This window comes from Toxoplasma gondii, chromosome XII (assembly GCF_000006565.2).
Source record: "Toxoplasma gondii ME49 chromosome XII, whole genome shotgun sequence".
In the NCBI taxonomy this organism is placed as follows: domain Eukaryota; phylum Apicomplexa; class Conoidasida; order Eucoccidiorida; family Sarcocystidae; genus Toxoplasma; species Toxoplasma gondii.
In genome coordinates, this window is record NC_031480.1 from 6565541 (window position 1) to 6583431 (window position 17891).

The 17891-nt window shown below is 52.5% G+C and overlaps 5 protein-coding genes across 5 annotated transcripts; 3 read left to right on the forward strand and 2 right to left on the reverse strand.

Moving 5' to 3' along the window:
• The first annotated feature begins 461 nt into the window (after positions 1–461).
• Positions 462–1711, forward strand: TGME49_277705 (hypothetical protein). Its single transcript, XM_018781775.1, has 2 exons — positions 462–985; positions 1442–1711. The coding sequence occupies exons 1-2, from the start codon at positions 797–799 to the stop codon at positions 1502–1504; spliced, it is 252 nt and encodes an 83-aa protein (XP_018635160.1). The 5' UTR covers positions 462–796; the 3' UTR covers positions 1505–1711.
• Positions 1712–1798: 87 nt separating this feature from the next.
• On the reverse strand, positions 1799–3158 carry TGME49_277700 (ribosomal protein S14 precursor, putative). The gene is made up of 2 exons (XM_002370434.2): positions 2465–3158; positions 1799–1964 (listed from the first exon to the last, which is right to left on the reverse strand). Exons 1-2 carry the CDS (start codon positions 2648–2650, stop codon positions 1812–1814), a joined length of 339 nt encoding a protein of 112 aa, XP_002370475.1. The 5' UTR covers positions 2651–3158; the 3' UTR covers positions 1799–1811.
• Positions 3159–3281: 123 nt separating this feature from the next.
• TGME49_277690 (hypothetical protein) lies at positions 3282–8314 on the forward strand. The gene is made up of 5 exons (XM_018781774.1): positions 3282–5026; positions 5598–5662; positions 6134–6252; positions 6645–6718; positions 7352–8314. Exons 1-5 carry the CDS (start codon positions 3515–3517, stop codon positions 7499–7501), a joined length of 1920 nt encoding a protein of 639 aa, XP_018635161.1. The 5' UTR covers positions 3282–3514; the 3' UTR covers positions 7502–8314.
• Positions 8315–8964: 650 nt separating this feature from the next.
• On the forward strand, positions 8965–9734 carry TGME49_277685 (hypothetical protein; the record flags this gene model as incomplete). Its single annotated transcript, XM_018781773.1, has 3 exons — positions 8965–9047; positions 9270–9346; positions 9643–9734. The coding sequence occupies 3 exons, from the start codon at positions 8965–8967 to the stop codon at positions 9732–9734; spliced, it is 252 nt and encodes an 83-aa protein (XP_018635162.1).
• Positions 9735–11714: 1980 nt separating this feature from the next.
• Positions 11715–14012, reverse strand: TGME49_277680 (hypothetical protein). Its single transcript, XM_002370432.1, has 2 exons — positions 13094–14012; positions 11715–12664 (listed from the first exon to the last, which is right to left on the reverse strand). The coding sequence occupies exons 1-2, from the start codon at positions 13339–13341 to the stop codon at positions 12376–12378; spliced, it is 537 nt and encodes a 178-aa protein (XP_002370473.1). The 5' UTR covers positions 13342–14012; the 3' UTR covers positions 11715–12375.
• Between the last annotated feature and the right edge of the window lie 3879 nt (positions 14013–17891).

The following is a 17891-nucleotide window of genomic DNA, read 5'->3' on the forward strand; positions in this document are numbered from 1 at the left end:
ATATTCACATATGTATACATAAATATATATATATACAAATATGTAGTTGTTTTCATGTACATAGTTTATATGCGTGTGTAGGCGATCTGGATGTACGCTCATCGTTCCGCAGACTACTGAAAGCCAGCATGCATGCAGACATCCATCCGTACATGGACAGCCGTGTCTTCATGCAGGTGTGTGTACATGTCGACCCGCGTAGAAGTGAAGTCTCATGCATGCCCATTTCTACAATTATGCATATATATATATATATATTTACATACATATATACCTATATATATATATATATCGATCAGGACAGCAGTGAAGTAGCAGAGATGGAGAGTTGTATAGAGGTAGTTGTGTGCGTCGCCACGGATACATGCAAGTGCCTATATACATGTTTCTCTATGTTCATGTTGTGTGTGGGGAGAAGGGATTTTTGTTGCCGCAAGACGCGAATCGGTTTCGATTTGAGTAATGACTGCACGTCAAACTCGGCTGGAGAGAGAGATGTCACAGGGAAGCGAGGCGGAACCCACAGAAGCAATGTGGACTTCCCTGGGCGTCCTGGAGAGAAGCGTTTCCCAGCTTAGACGGTCTGTTTGGAAAGCGACGACAGAAGATTTGTGTGTCTCGCCGAGGATCTACTTTTTCAGAGTCTCTCTCAAAGGCTGAAACTGCGCTGCACCTTGACGCGCGGACTTCAGCGACGCGTATCCATTCTCTGAGCATGCATGCCTCTGAAAGAGAAGAAGTTCCCTCGCCACGACCGCAAAAGATCTCTCTTCGCTAGATCGAATCAAAAGGCGACATGCCGTCTCCTCTGCGCAAGTCGACATCGCTCTCTCGCCTTTCTACTGCTGAAGAAGGAATCTTTCAAGTGAAGTTGTCGACAAGCCGAGAAGATAACTGCCGCGTGTCTCTCTATCTCTGTTCGTCCAAGAATCTCCACGCTGGCTCTCGCGTTCAGAGGCTCTCGAAATCAGCAGAAAATGGAACCGTGAGGAGTGAACAGGAGCAGGATCTAGAAGAAAGACGGAAGAATGGGGAGCAACAGAGAGAGGAGAGAGAGAAAAACGAGAAGAAAGAAAGAGAACAAGGAGGAGAAAGTAAGAAAGGAAGAGGAGAAAGCGAGAAAGGAGGAGGAGAAAGCGAGAAAGAAGGGAGAAGAGAGAGAGAAGGAAGAAAGAAGTGAGGAGAAAGGGGATGTGACAGCTGCAGGAGAAACGTGCACTCCGTAATCGGACGAAGAGATGAATAAGAGAGAGAAAACTGAGACGTCAAGGAGAACGGATCAGAAAGACAGCGCAATCCCATACGGTAAGAAAATGGAAGGAGTGAATACACGGGGAGAAAAGATGACGCAGAAGTCGCTTTTTGCGATAACGGCGTACATGCAGAACACAGTTCTTACAAAGGAAAAGTTGAAAATTCTCTGTCCACGGTTTCTCTCCAGAGTCCGCCACTCTCCAGAAGCAGACTGTTTTTTAACAGGCGCAGGCCCCCTACAGAAGCCTGAGCGTTCAGACAGCCGCCGACCTCTCTCCTCTCCGTCTTTCCTTCTCGCAGAATGACGAGAAAAAAACGCAACCGAGGAACATCCAGATATATAAAAGTTGCAAAAACTCTCTCCAGTCACATGTCGCATCCACGCACATTGTCACATGCGTTTTTCATAAACGTTTTCACATTTATATACCGACTGACACACGGACGCGTGTCTTCATAAACAATTCTATATGCATATATATATATATATATATATGTGTAGAGGACGGCTCTCGCCTGCTGTATAAGGAGTCTTTGTTTGTGAGAAGTGGAGACATTTATCGGAAGAGTCCGGGGCGGTAGCCATATTTCTTCAGCCAGCCTTCGCGAGCGAGTTGGAGCATTCCCATTCGGGCCATGCGCGTGAAGCGGAAGATGCCTCGACTGTATCCGCCAGAAATGCAGCGCATGCGAATGCGATATTGACCGACCTGAAAGCAAAGCAGCCAGTCTCCCGAGTGGTGGAGTCTCCCTTTCTGTTCGTTTCTGTTCGGAGGCCCCGAGCATCTACGCGGAGACACTGGCAGCCGCACCAACGAGACTTCCCGGGTGTACAAGCAGCCAGCGAGGTGTACAGACCCATTCTGGGTCTCGCCTTACTCGCCAGGGCGGCGAAACAGGCGAACATGGCAACACAGACCAAACAGAAGACTCGCCAGTCTCTGCCTTTGATGTCATGGCGCAGTCACGCAGCTGAGAAGGCTCAGACCGAGGCATCTCCCCTCGCGTTCGACCCGCGCATGTCTCTCTGCATGGAGATCGACACATGTCCACGTCGAAGTCTATGCAGAGAGAGACAAGAACGCATGCATGCATATATATATATATATATATATGCATATATATGCGTGACAAATATATATATATATATATATATACATATATATATATATATGTGGACACATGTGTGTGTAGACAGACTTCGACATACCTTATTGAGGATTGGAATGGGTCCCTTGAATCCGAGGTTTTGGTAGACATTTTTGTAAATTCTTCCGTTGACTTCGTTCTCCGCAAAGGCGCGCCTCGCTAGCCAGTCTTTTTGACAGCGGCGGTTGAAGGAAGGAAACGCGATGGGGGGTGGATTCAACACAGGCCCAGGATTACGAGCTGCCATCGTTTAGCGCAAGGAGAGGAAAAAAGAGAGGCAAATGGAGTGAAAAAAAGAGAAGGGGGACAGAGCAGAAGAGGAAGAGGAGAGAGAGGAAGCCGAGAGGAGAGACAGGGAGACGAGGAGAGACGAAGCGAGGAAAACAAAGACAAGTGGAGAGAACTGGAGGAAGAGAAAGAAGCTCGGAGGAAAGCAGGGGATGAATCAGAGGGGAAACGCGTCGAGACTCTCTGTGGAGACCGCAGGCGGAGCTGCTGCTACTGCTGACGGGGAGTGACGGCCAGTGGGTGAATTTGACGGCAGAGCAGAGAAAAAGAGGTCGTTGTCTTCAAGGAAACGAGCGACCGTTCACTGGACAAGAAGAAAAGAACACCTTGAATGGGAGACGGAAGGAATGAAGCGAAAATGAACACAAGGAAGTACAGAGGTATTGCCCGGAGCCGGACTCCAGCAGCACACACGGTTGAGTTTCGCTTCTTTTCAAGAGGAGTTGAGCACCGGCAGTCAAGGGAATTGTCGAAATGTCTCTCTTTCCGTGAGAGATGAAGAAAACCTGGAAGGCATGCGGGGTAATTCTCAAGTCCCCGCTTCCCAGAGAGCTACCATTTCCAGCGTCCTGTTGACACTTGAACATGCATGCCCGAAAGCGCACATGCAAAGGCTGGTTGCGTCGAGAGACACCGTCTAGTCGCGTTTCTTCTGTTCTGAGGCTGCTTGCTGTGAAGGGACTTTGAATGAGGAAGGAGAGAACTAAAAACCGAGGCACCTTCTGCTCTCTTTCTCGAGCGCGGCTCCTCTCCCGTCAGAGAACTGTTCGCTCTTTTGTCTGTCCGAGACGAGGGAGAGAGAGAGACAAGCTCTTGTCTTAATATGCAGCGCTGCCTTCTACAAACAGCCTTTTTCCGGAGGGAACACAGCTCGTTCTCTCTTTTTTCTTATTTTCTGCGTTCCTTTTTTCTTCCCTCCTCTCGAAAAAACAAGTCTGCGTACATACACCGCATCGATTCGGCGCAACGATCTTTTCGTAGAGCCTTCTGTGTCTCTCTGTTTCCTGGTCTTCCTCTCTGCCTCTCGCTTTTCCCTGCTGCCTTTGCGCTTCCTTCTGCTCTCCGTCATCCTCCTTTTCTGTCGCCTTTTTCTTTGTTCGAGATGGCGGCAGCTGCTAGCTGGCACTTCGCCCGGCGCGTGACGCCGCCGAGGCCGAGCCTCCTTTCTGGCCTCTCGGAAAGACAAACACAGCTTTGTCGCCTGCATGCAGTCTCTTCACTTTGCGCGCGTTTTTCGAAGTCCACCGTCCCAGCATCTTGTGAACGGAGGCGCCTCTCTTCGCCCCCGTCCCCGAGGCGGGGATCTCCCTCGTCTGTCTCGTCTCCCCTCGATCCTCCCTTCTCGTCTTCGTTTCCTGCATCTGCTTTTCCTGTTCGAGTTCCCCCGTCGGCACCTCTGTCTGCCGCGATTCCGCTGCACTGGATTTCCTCTTCTGTCGCCTCTGCTCTCGTTCCTCGAACTGTCTCCGTCTCGTCTCCGTGGGTGGAGTCTCTCCTCCCTCGACACAGCGAAAGCCGCCTCTTTTCCTGTTACTCTCGGTTGCTGTCGCCTCTTCTTCTGCGGTCAGGCTTCAGTCCGCAAGTCGAGACAGCCGGGAGCGCGGAGCCACTCTGTCCTCACAGTTTCCTGCCTCTTTCTTCTCCGGTGTCTCCTCATCGGTCTTTCTCCAACTCTTCTCGTCCCCCCTCTGCGCCCTCTTCTTCTCCCTTCCCCTCTTCTTCCTCTTCATCTCCCTTCCCCTCTTCTTCCTCTTCTTCTCCCTTCCCCTCTTCTTCCTCTTCTTCTCCCTTCCCCTCCTCTTCCTCCTCTTCCTCTTCTTCCTCTTCTTCGCCTTCGCCTCACCTGCGCAATTTCCAGCGTTTGTCTGTAGACACATTTGCGCGGTTTTCTCGAGATCCCGTCGCGTTTTTTCGGCGCTGTCGCATGCAGTATCCTGTGCCTCTCTCGTGGCGGGGCGCAAGCGCGCAGTCCGTATTCCGCAAGACGCTCGAAGAGGGGAAGATGCACTGGAGGCAGGCGAAAGGCTCCTCGCGCCGAGCGGCTTCCCTCTTGGCGGCAGGCAAGAACCGGCTGCGGTCCGAGTGGGAAACTCGGCTGTTCTCCGAGACCGACCGCAGGGCCTTCCTCGAGCGACAGAAGGCGAAGCTGCGAGCGCAGAGGCAGCAGCTCCTGCGCCTCGTTCTCCGCCAGCAAAGATCTGTGCAGGAGCGCGGCCTTCTCTGGCTCGACATGCGCCGCAGAAAAGTTGAGGCGACTCTGCTGCGTTTGCAGCAAAGCGGTCGAATGCAGCAACTCCGACGCGTCAAGTCCCAGGTCTTCCACCAAGGCAAACGAGTAAGAGAGACGGGGCTCGAACGGCCTTCAAACGTCTGCATGCATGCACTCTCGATCCAGACGGGTGTGTGTGTGTGTGGCGCCTCCACGTACCAGGACCGTCAAGTCTGACCCAGCGCGAAGAGCGAAACAGCGAGCGAGAGGTTGGGAGGATAGGCAGATGCCGCCGTGACGTTCAAGTCCGTTGGCAGAGAGTGGAAAAAAGAACGGCTGTATCTCCACCTCTCCACTCGGGAATGTCTGGAGTTTTTCTCACTGCGACTGTGTTCGTCCACACATGTTGCAAATGTCCGCAAAGACTTCTTCGAGTGAATCTCTTCGAGTTTACCGGTGTCCACACAGGCGCTCGACGCCTAAGACTGGGTCGTCGGCACCTTTCCCTCTGTGTGTGCCTGGCGTCGTCACGAACGCTGTGTTCTGCTCCTTCTTCCTTTTGTCGGAGAAGCTGTCCTGCTTCTTTAGGGTCATGTTCTGCGTTTCGTTTTCGAGCTTCCTTTCGGCACTTTGGTCGCCAACGAGTCTGTGAGTACGCGTCTCCTCCTCTCCGTGTGCCGGTGTGCTCCTTTTGCAGGCAACAGAGCGCTTGAAGGGCCTCTGGGAGAAGTATGGCTGGGCGTCGGTCTTGGCTTATGCAGGGTGAGAACTGCATCTCCGGAGAGAGACGAGTGGAGCCGTCTCTTAGGCTTTTGTTTCTGCGTCTCGTCTGCCTCTCACAGATTTCGTTTCCGCTTTCTTCCAGTCTGGATGCGAGGTGTACACAGGTGTGGTGTGGAAGCGTTTTCTCGTCTCATCGATGATGACTCTCTGTTTTCCTCACGGCTTGCAGTGGGCAGTTGCCTGTGCGCCTCTGTTCGCTGTTGGACTCCATGCGTTTGTCGCAACACTGTCTCTAATGGCCCCTGAGCCTTGCTGTGTTTTCCCTCCGCGGCTCCTGCGTTTCCGCCGCAAGACCTCGGGAGAGCAGAGGGAATCCTTCGACAGGTTTGCAACATGTGTGAATTTAAAAATCGAAACGCAACTCGTCTTGCTCTCCTGGCTTCTGTGGGGAAGAGCGGATTCATCATCGCGCCACTGCTGCGTGTGTTGCCTGGTCGTCGCGCTCCTCAGCGTCCACTGTGGAACCTTTCTCGCACTCTTCGGTCTCGCTCAGATGATCAGTGACGAGTCGGTTCAGCGCGTCGCCGATCTGCTTCATCTCGACAAGATTATCGACAAAGAAGCTTTGAGTAGGTTTTCTTTCGCGATCCCGCGCATGCGTTTCGCCGCCGCGCTTTGCCCGTGTGCTTCCCTTCTCGAGTGTCTCCCGTGCTGCGCGCTGCGGCCAGAACAGAGGTGGGCACCCATGTTGCAACCTTCGGCGATATCTTCTGCAGCAGTCGCTTCGCGACAAAAGAGTGGTGACAAGCCTTTTTCGACGGCAGGGATGTGATCGCGTTGAGAGTGGAGACGCGCATGCAGTTCGCAGGTCTCAGGCTGAACCGGCGTTCTGTGAGGCGTCTGTTCCCCTTGTCCCACTCCACACACTGGCCTCAGTGTGGAATGCGCTCTTCATCCTGATTGCGCTTCTTAAGCTCCTCTCCAATGGGGCTTCCGTCTTGTTGCCTGCTCTGTGTTCCAGTCAACGAGAAAAGCGCGTTCTGGGGTCGCCTGCTCTTCGCCTATGCTGCATGCAAGCCTCTCACACCTGTCCAGGTCAGGCTCACCGGCTTTTCGCCGTGCATCTCCTTGACAAGACCTACGTGTTTCGTGTCTTTGCTCCGATTGTCTCGCTGCATGCGCACGACGTGAGCCACTCAGAGCCGCACAACCAACTCCTTCTCATGTCTTCAGTGAGGGCTGAGACTTGCCGACCGTAGCTTTCCTAACCGCCTTGCTGATGATCTGTGCCGACAGACTCTGCTTCTCTTCTAGGGACATGTCTGCTGGATCCGTCACTTTAGGAATTCGACCAGAAAGCCATAACCGTCTACGGGAGGAGTACCATATGCGTGTCGGCCTGCCGTTTTAAGAAACGTCTGCATGAGAAAGCTTGTTTGGAAGCTATTCTGGAGCTGGCGGCTGCTGCCCGTTACACTCCGTGTCGCAATACGGCGACTTCCACTGTGGGCCGAGGACTTCTCGTCGTGTCCATGCCTCTTTCCTGTGTCGCGGGCAAGTGCTCAGGCGTGGGTTCCTACCAGTCCGCTTCTGACTGAGGAACGCGCTAGGAAAAGGCGGTGGAGAAACACGAAGGCGTCATTGTGATGGCGCTTAGCAGGGGTGTTGCCACACATGCAAGCTCTCTGTTTATGTAACCTTGCGCGGTTTCTGTCCACTAACTTTCAGGTTGCCGTAGCGTTTTGGTGCACTCCCCACCTGGCGCGCTTTATGGGCCGCCGCGGCATTCCTGTTCATGTCAGCAAGGCGACGGTGACGCATCTGCGAGGAAAGCTCCGTTTTCGACGGCGAAAATCGTGTGAAAAGAATACCCTTTGACGGGAACAAAGCACGGTGTCAACGGCTCTCCGGCACCGTGTCAGGAGGTGTGTAGTGACACCGGCAGACGGGGCTGCTCGGTGTCTTTTTCGAGGGGTTGAGGCTGAAGCGGCAGCCTCTGTTTGTGTATGTAACTTCGGGGTCCTACAACTCAGCGTAGCACCTCGGTAGTATTTTGGTTCGGCTTCGTCTCTAGAGACAGCTCCTGTCGTGTTACACAACGGCATGTAGTTTTTATATCTGCGATTCTGCTTGCGGTGTCGATAAGCTGCTATCCAGAGGCGTCCGTTTGAAACAGTCCTCGCTCGTGAGGGAATACGACGCTGCGGCCGCGTGAACTTGCCTTAGAAAACACTGCCCCTACGAAGAATGGCAGCTTCCACTTTGGCTGGGTACGGACTGAATGCGGCGCCCCAGAACATCAGCTGTTACAGGAAGTGGTTGCCTAGGGCCGCACGCCGCTGGAAACACATGTAGGCAACGCCACCAATCATGATAGAAAAGCGTGAGAGAGGAACACACAGACAGGTTGACTGCAAGACTTAACAACACCTAGGATAAAAATCCACTACGTTCAAGCCAGGGAACGGAGGATGCGTAGGGAGGTTCGCGTCGATGACAACGACACAGCTCCGGCTTAGGTCTGAGTTTTCAGCTGCAACCACTTTGCCAAGAGCAGTGTTCGCAGCTGGACTGATGCACGGTCGCCAAAGTGAGGCGGCAGTGCGTTTGTCGGTGCAGCCTGGACGGTTCTCCGGTGGTTACACTCTAATCAGGATGACCAGCTAACGCGTATCTCGGCCACAGGTCGCCGAGGTCGTTCGGAGCGCTTTGTGACGCTTTCAGATAAGACTTGCATGGGAAGGAGGAGTCGGCGTGAAAGGTAGCAACGTGTGCGGGAGAGACGGTTGGAAGGGTTGACCGACACAAAACGGGGTGGGGGTGACTTCGAGACTCATACCCCGACCGTATCTTGCAGGAAAACGCCGTTTGGCAAGCGGTATAGTATTTGCTTTTCTGGAGTGACATCCTGACAGGAATCGGTTTTGCCTCACTAGAAAAGAACCGTTACAGCGTGGTGAGAAGAACATCAAAGAGCACCGTCGACGCAGCTAGCGCCACGGTGAGTCTGTGGCACAGTCGCCAGCAGCATTGCCGGTAAAGAGCGGGAGACACAGACTGCGCCTGACTTCCTGGCTGTCGCCATCCACGCCTGCCCTGCACATTTTCGCGAGGGCTGGGTCGCGACCGGAACCTCTAACGATACAGAAGTCTTCTTCAAGAGGGTTTCATATTCCTTGGAGTCTCGTGTCTGTTCACCGTATCCATCTGTGGGATTCTCACACCTGTCGAGCTCGCATTAATTTCATGTTTGCCAGTTGTCTAAAAATGAGCTGGGGGCTGGACTCCGCGTCAACAGAGGAAAACTGCTACCTGATTTGCCGGTCAGCTCTGCTCGCGAGATGTGTACCGCGGACAGCAACCACTGTGCTGGGGTCTGCAATCGTCTGGAGAGCCGTCACCTGTGTGCGCAGAGAGTTTTTAGGTGAGCGATTCATTTAACTGAAGGCTCGAGATTTGGCTCTCCGAATAGCGCGGCATTTCTGGCTCCCACTCGGGGACAGCAGCTCAGGCAGTGTCTTGGCGTCGAGCCTGACGAAGGTGTGAGACGTAGGAAATGTTTTGGGGGCTCCCCGTTGTTCGTGGAGAGTGGCTCAACACGAGCGAATAGGAGACTCTCCGCCTCTGTATCGAACGTGCCTACAAGGATGTCCACTTCGGGATCCGGAGATGTGACGGCAAGGACAGTTGCTGATGCAGAGAAGCGCCACCACGCCTGCACGTGTGAGCAGTCGAGTGTAACGCAGGACAATGGCCAGGAATCCGGACAGCAACGCCTTAGAGCGGCGAAAAGCGAGAAGAAGAAGAAGAGGAGCTCACAAAACGATGAGAAAACGCCTTGCCTATATAGCTGGGATACTGGGGTGCTTCGTGCTTCCAGTATTCTTGCTTTGGCGTTTGTCATCTCACAGGTAGTCCTGCGTCGTACACCACCACCCCGTACCACACAGGTGTTAGCGAAGAAAGGGAGGGCCTGCATCTGTCTCGATTTGCCTATGCTTCTCTGTGCGTACCCTCAGGCACTGCCCAGAACGTGATATACACAGTCCTCTGTATAAGCATGCCTGTGCCTCTGCAGTGGCTGAAGGAGTTGCCGCCACTGAAGCGGTGAAGCGTTCCTGGGGGAAAGTCGCCCTCAATTGCAGTGTGCAGGGAAAAGCCCACCAGGGAGGTCAGGCAGTAGCGAGTGTGGCTCTTAGTGCGCTTCATTCTGCGTCTGGCTTGTAGACAAAGTTATACCACAAGTAACAGCCCTCACGTAGCAGTTACACCAAATCTCAAGCCCCTTGGAGATGCACACCGACATTGTTTCGCCCATCCTGAAAACCATCAGTAGTCAGAACGAAGATCAGCCGAGCCCCCACCCCCTACACTACTATTTCGTGTATTCAGCAGGTGTTTCTCTACAGGATCGCGTGGGGAATGTACCGAATCGCGGCACTCACTACATGGTATAACCCACATGCCGCTGCGGGGACATGTGATGCCTCTTTGCTCAGACATTTGAGAGACAACCGTGACCTACCGTCCGGTCAAAGAACACCCGCGCAATTCCAACCTAACCTCGTGTCGGATACAGCGACACTTCCTTCAGATAGTGATGCACTGCGTTCCATAGTGGGACAGACAGCCGCGCCACTTGAACAATTCATGCGGTCAATACCTCCGAAATATCAAAGCCCCCTTATGGAAGAGTCAAGGTTAGGTCATTATCCCCGTTCTCACACCGGGATGTCCGATCCATTGCCAAGACGCCCAGAAGCCCACTCGCCTTCTTCAGGAGATCAACCGTGGTCGGAACAGAGCGCTCACAAGAACTGCGAACACTGTACGCACCGGCAGGAGGACGCGCAGAAGCTTTTTGAAGACCGACGAAAATTGGAAGGGCAGGAGGAAGAAGCTCGCATGGAAGCGGACTCTGTTGAACGCAGATTCTACGCTGTCACTTTCTTTCCACAGGATCACTCCACGTCAGAATCACAATGGCGTGCACAATTGGAATCGCTGGCAAGAGAACTCAGACGCACAAAGCAGAAGTTACGAGGCATCCGTGAAGAAAGAGAGAGATTGCGGAGACGGAGAGCCCTGCTTGACACGCACGCTGAACGTGACTTACATTTGCAGAGTAGACAAGATCGTAACGACTTGCAGACGCTTCAACAACAACTGTGGATGCTACGTGACAGGCGCGAGCTTGGTATACAGGTCCTCCAGGATGAATTAAGCAACTTGGTTGCAGCGCAGGTGAGGTACCTGCGACAGCGAAATGCGTCAAACGACTCAGGAGCAGGTGCAAACTTGGACCACGGAGAGGCACAGGAAATGCGAGAGGCGGCACTCCGAATGAACAATCTTCAAAGGATGACTGGAAACAGAAAAAAACGAGGACCACCTCGGTGATGGAGTCACACAGTTGCTATGGCTTTAACGTCCACAGAGCTAAAACCGTCTCGACATTCCCTTATAACTTCGAAGATCCGAGCAGGTAGCAGGGCTCTGTACGTTTTTTTACCGGCTGTTTCATTCCATGGGAAAGCCGTGTCTGCGGTGCTGTAAGCTCATGCGTGCGCCAAAGCTGATTAACTTTCTGGTTCGTGCTGTAGCTTCAGACAGGTCACATCAAATCCATCACATTTAGCAACACAGCGGTCGACACGGAGTAACGGTGAAATGACTGATATTTTTTTATCGCAAGGACTGTCGTTGTCCAAACTTCTGCGACTCATGGCACAAGACTTTTCTGAATATTGTCAAGGACGAACATGCGTATATATATATATATATATATATATATATATATATATGCAATTGTATTGGTACAGAAGATCTGTCCAGATGGGCGATCACATGCGAGTGAAAAAAATAAAACCACAGATGCGTTACAACATACGTGAACAGGTGCACATGCTTCCGGGCCGGGGATTCGCCTATTTTGCCCTCTCGCATGCTACGGTAGAGATGGGCGTCAACAGAGAGGGACGGGTGCGTAAGATGACAACAAATCGTCTTAAAGCGCGTTCACGCGCGCGTATTTCTGCTCTCTTCAAATAATATGGAGCTTCTGCGTCGGGTCCGAAGCGGACACTGTTTGTCTGAGGGTGGATTTACCGCGTAGAATTATCCTGCAAGGCGTTTCTGCCAACAAGGTGTGTTTCGGACAGCACGAACGACTACCGTGGAATACGGATTCGATTGGACGCAATCTGTCAATAAACGAACGCAGTTTTTTCGCTTTGGACACATGTTCGTTTTTAAAAAGACGGCACCACCATCCACCATTTCCGGAACTCTTGCTGAGAGCACGAGAACGAAAGGTCGCCGTCACGCTTTCCCTTGCAAGAGTCGTGTGCTTTTCATGTCCCGAACCGCTGCATGCGATGCCTTGTTACCGAAACGTTAAGAACAGTGGTACAAAACCCGTCACCTCTACGTTCACAAAGACTTCGCCAAAACTTTCCTTCAGAGAGCTGTCACGTCCCTAGATTTCAGTTTAGATTTCACTCTTTGCTCGCGTGACCAACCGCTTGGCCAAGGTTCACTTCCTGTCGGGTTTTGTGAGGTGTTTCGTTGCGGATGAAGATCCGCCTTCCTGAACCAGGATGGCATTGCGACAACGAATAGGGTCACCTCTCCGTTGCGAGTTTTGCCAGTGCCACGCACTCGTACATCTGTCTTAGGAACTCCAGATGAGACGCCCGAGGTGAAGGCAAGCTGCCGAGAAAACTGCCACGCAGCCGCAAATAGCAGACCTGTCACATCCAGTGGAGAAGGTGTTTTGGTGCGCAGTCGTGCGCCTGATGCACATTCAGACAGTGAGAGGAGCAAACGTAGCGACCCTGAAGTTGGTAGCGAGACTCAGCGAACTGACTAGCTCGGGATGCAGCGTCCTGAGTCGTGGCAGAAAAAGACGAACCGACACGTCGGCCGTTCGCGCACAGAGGGCAGCGATACTTCGCTGGAAACCCACAGCAGCAGCAGAGACGCCGGGGAAGCAGAGCGGAGGGTCCTGCATGGAGCGTCGCCCAGCAAGGAGCGTCTGACCTGAGAGAGACACGCAGAAGACAGACATGCCAATTAGTGCAGCTTGAAGGCGGGAGAATCGAATGACTGCACAGAAACGACCATATGCAAAAGCAGATACACAGCTGCTGCAGTTCGCAGGAACAGTGAAGGCAGGGAAGAGAGAGAGAGCGTGCTGGTAGGCAGGTCAAGTGCGAAGAAAACAAGAGTTAGCATGTGGTAGAAAAGACACGGTTCCTGACACACGAACAACGGACGCCTCCGAAGCATGCAGCTGGAACAATAACATTCTGACAAGTCCCGCCATTCCTTCGGGTTGATCGAGCTCCTCGCGAGGATCTCGAATCGCACTCTAGCAGCGAAGCCGAAGAGTAGAAGGTAACAATGTGAAAACTGAAAAACAAGTCCAGAGAACGACAGTGTTCTGCAGAGTTACGAATGCTGCCTCACTTGTCGATTTCCTCTTGGGCAATGATGAGGTTGATGTCTAGGGGTTCGCGCCGTTTCTTCCATTTCTTTTTCTCGCCCACATGCATGAAATTCCGGCCGTTCCTCTCCTTCTTGTCTTTCCTTTCTGCCTTCGTTGTCTTAGGCCTGTCGGACTCTTCATCCCTGTCGCTTTCGTCATCGGTCTCGTCCCGGTGCTGGCGCTTGCGAGAGGTGCCCGCAGGCGGAGACTGGCGATTTCGCTGGGCCATGTGGGACCACCGGTCTTGACACTCCAGAAGGCGGTGAGGTGGAAAGAACGCCTTCCACGAGACTTACGCCGCTTTTGTATGGTCACGGCTTGCTCGCATATTCATGAGACAAATGAAGCGCCGCAAACAGAGAGTGCCCTTCCCCTGCCTGAGGTCGCGCGCGGCCAAACGGAAAGTCACAAAGGAAAGGGAAACAACGCGCTACCGCAGCTGCACAGTGCCGGGCACCGAAACAGGTTCTTCAGGGCTTTGAAAGGATGTGGTAAGCACCATGCTTCAGAGAAGAAGTGCTGAGTTCGTGGAAAAAATCCACTCAAAAAGAGCGGACGGTTTCGCCAGCACACGTACAGGAAGGTGACACGACTGGCAACAACACGAAGAGCAGCCACCTTTGTCACTGCACACTATGCACGCCATCCCAGGGACTCGCGTTGTTTACACGTATTTAATGCCATTTCGAAAAACCGAAACATTTTCGAAAGACTGCGAATTTACCGGGATCGTTTGAGTCTGCCAAGTCGAAACCAGACACGTCCTGCACAGTTGGAGGAGTTCGAGTATCCGCTGGAGCTTTGTCGGCTCTTCGCCTAGCGGAACGACTCTGTAGGGAACCTAAAAAGAAGAAGTACAGAAATAAAAGGCTTACCTGTGTTCTGGGAATTTTTTTCGATATTTGAGTCGTCGGCAGTCCAGATGAAACGACAACGAGAGGCACAGCATCCGAACAGCGCGAAGACATACCCGCGCATGCAGTACCTGCAAGTTCTACAGGCACATACTTTTACTAGGAAGAAAGGTGTGTATAATATGTCATCTAAATTGCCGCTAGAGCACTTGCTTACTCATGTTTTTCTGCAGCAACGACGTGTTCTTGTTGTCTCTGTTTCCCCATTTTCAGTGGAGTGCACAACAGTGTAGGCAGAATCCCTGAACCTCGACTTTTTGAGCTGCGTGTGACAGGAACCCCGTCGCCGGGTCAGGTTTAGCTGCTGTGTAGTATTTTGTTGGGTTTTCGCTGGAAAGGTTTTTTCTTTCAAGAATCATGGGTCCTTGGATGGTGAAAGTTTCGTGTGTTTCGCGGGATACAGCGCGAGAGTCCTCCGTTCTATGTGTGACCGTTTCACTGTCTCTCCTACGGTCCGTGATCGGACACAATGAAGTTTGAACTTGTTGATCCCTGTTACTCGTGATATGGATTCACAAGGTGGACAGATATGCGATTGCAAGGAAACATTTGCCCTATTACGAATGCGTACTCTAAAAGCTAAAGCGTAGAAGAAGGAACACAGAAATCACTCAAAGCAAGACACCCAACAAGTACATGCAGCACTCCCTAATTCAGAAATGAGTCAAAAAAACGTGTCCCCTTTTCTCCATAATTCTCCATTGATAGAAAACAGTTGCAAAATTGTGTAGGATTACGCACTTGACCAAAATGAAGGCAGACAGCCGTGCCTGGTGCCGCTTACGAGGAGACGGCGGCCCAGGGCTACGGGTATTTCGGTAGATGACAAAAAGTAATGTAGATGTTGCCGTGAGAGCGCCCTAATGCATTGCAGTGCGCTAATAACTGCAAGCCCCCAAGAGCGTTCCTGTCGTAGTTTCTTAACCGTTGTAGAGGCTCCGCGGAGTTTCCAAGAGCCGTTTCCAGCGTCTCCTTCATAGGAAAGAGGCCAAACAATACAGCTGAATTGACCCTCACGGCAGCGAATCAGTTTGACTAAAAACGCAGCATAGTGCCATATTCTGGACCAGTGTTTTCAGTACAGCCTGCTGCCGAACAAATTACTCCGATAGTTCTGTCTAGGGCGGTATGATGGGGCATGAAGAATGCTGCATTCCATTTGCTTTCTCTTGCCTGGTTTTGCCCCGAGGAAAACATATGTTTCCTACCCGCGTTTCAACGTGGACAGCGGGGCGACAGAATATAGACCGTTTCAGTATTGCTTTTGAGCATCACAGCTTGAATGATCGAGCGCGGTATTCCAAACACCACCACTTTCTCACACAAACTATTCGAAGGAAAGATTGCGGTCCAGCAGGCCGCTTGAACAGTTTTCATAGGGAACCCGTGTCACGGGATTCAAATCATAAGGTCAGTTATCAAAGTCAAAAGACGCAGCTGTGTATTTTGTTTGCCGCTGCTTGTCCCGATGTAACTCACGAACTTCAACAGATTTCGCGCGGTTACAGCCGCCTTTCAAGACCTGAGTAGTGTACATACACCACAGAAGACAGCGAACCTCGAAAAACCGTTCGCCCGCAGAGTTTGCGTCGATCTACCTCGGTTTCGAAGCCATGCACTGAAATACGCACTCCTTCACTGTTCGGGCCCAGCATGTGAAACAAAAGGCATTAGATTATCGCAGTTCACCTTAACGGGCGAATGGAATCATTTGTACAACATGGACGCACCCGTAGTCCAATGAAGTCCCCAGCGTCCCCGTCTGAAGACCGAGGCCAAAGCAGGCGAGTTCGCGAACACCGGGGGCCCCTCATCCCTTGCTTGTTCAGCAACGCATTCGCCTCTAATAAAGTAAGGCTGCAAGTTACTGACGTGGCATCCTGATATAACATGCTTAAATTGAAAACACTTCAGACAACGCAAGAAAACACATAGAGTGCCTGTAGTGTAAATGGAGGCATGATGAGGTTCTCTAACCGGACGATTGCCCTCGTGTCTCCCCACGAATCTTTGCCTCATCCAGGACAAACACGCGGTTGCGTTTTTCCGTGGTAAAATCTGAAACCGCAGAAGTGCACTTCCGAGAATCACCTCGAAAACATCGACTGCGAGAGTCTCTGCAAAGTGTTCTTGTTGCCCGGAGCCCCGTCCTCTATCACCGGCGAAATGCCGAGTGGACCGAAACCCGAGCAGACAGTCGACGAAGTCCGATCCCTCGAGCAGGTGTTGTTGGAATGAGCCTCTGAGGACGCTCCGAGCAAAGTGCAGCTGCTGTTGCGTCTTCCACTCTATCAAGCATATCGTGAGAGTGGTGTTTGTTGGTACCTGCCTTCCACTTCGTTTCTCCTGGGTAGACTGAACCTCAGGAGCGACCAACAACAACGTGGAAGCCAGCGCCGCACAAGATACGTCACCATTTCCGTCACTTCCAGCCATGGTTCTGGCCACTGCTCGAAAAAAAGGGTCGCTGATCTGTTGTTCGGTGCGACTCGCTGATCGCAGGTGCAGCACAAAACAGGCTTCGTTGCTCCTGCCCAGAAGTTCTAGAGCGTCGACCATAAAAGGAATGTAGAGCCTCAGCCGAACTCGTATATCGGTCTTTTTTCCGCTGCTGAGAAGGCCCCCTGTGCCTCACGGGTGTAAAGGAACGCACTTTCGTCGACCGCCTTCATGTCGTGAGGAAACGGCGAATAGCGGTCTTCAGTCTTCCAGTAACTCTCAAAGCGCGGACGCTGCAGCCGTTTCCTGATGACCTTGAGACGCCGCCAAGGAGGTGACCGAGGGCGGCCTTGACGATGATCTCTTTGACAGATTCTGGGTCGTAGAGGAGGTGGGCGAAAGCGTCGGAGAGTGATCTGGGCCCTTCAGAGCTGAAGACGAGGTACGCAGCTGTCCGTACGGCTTAGAGCGAACGACGGTGGTTGCAGAAGTCAACCAGGTTGGATCAGCAGCCGCTCGAGTCTCTTCCTGCACCGCAGCGGCGCACATGCGTCCCTCTGTGGCGAGTGACCGCAGCTTAGAGATTTCAGTGTTGATGAGAACAGGAAGAAGGTTCGACGATTGATCTCTTGGTGTGTTCAGGAACACCGAGACGGCGCACCGCCACACAACGCCCCTGGGTGTGAAAAACAGAAAAGCAGGATGTCAAAGACCATGTGACGTGACGCGCTCTGTGGTGGCCGTAGACACCTTATAATGCCTAGATGCGTGCGTGCATTCAAGGCGCATCCAGTGTGGCGGCGAGACCAGGGCACTCTGGCGTGTTGCTGCATGAGTTCAACGAGTGCCAACAGCCGCATCAAGCAAACGCGCGGGAAGAACAGCCTCCCTGATTTTAGTATAAAGCCGTTCACTGTTTAGGGTGTCCTGCAGACTTCCCTACGCACAAAGCAAACAATTTCTTCTTGCTAGTTTCCGCCTTGTGCAGTGCTGCGTTTCTACAGCAGGGTCGCGTCCCGGCACGCGCGTCACGATTTGCTCGTACGTTTGCGTCTTTTTGTGGCCCTGTCGACTTTCAAGAGACGCTCCAATTCGGCTCACCCGCGAGTCCACTTCGGCAGCTCTCGGTCGGTCAACGACCATTCGAGAGTTTGCAGGGTCTGGAGCAGCAAGAGGAGCTCCGCCTCTGCATCCTTCGCCAAAGCGTCATTTCGCTCGCCTGGTGTGCATCTGCCGCTTGCTCTCAAAGTGCAGGTAAAAGACGAAGCACCCGAAATGAAGGCACCTGTTGTTGGGCTGCGGGGGTGCGGGTTTCTCTGCGACTCGTGTCCCGAATGCTGAGAGGGAACGTCTTCTATCGTGTCTTCCCTCTTGTCCTCTCTTTTGTTCTTGGTCTCTGCATCTTCACCGTCGATTCTGTTCGAAG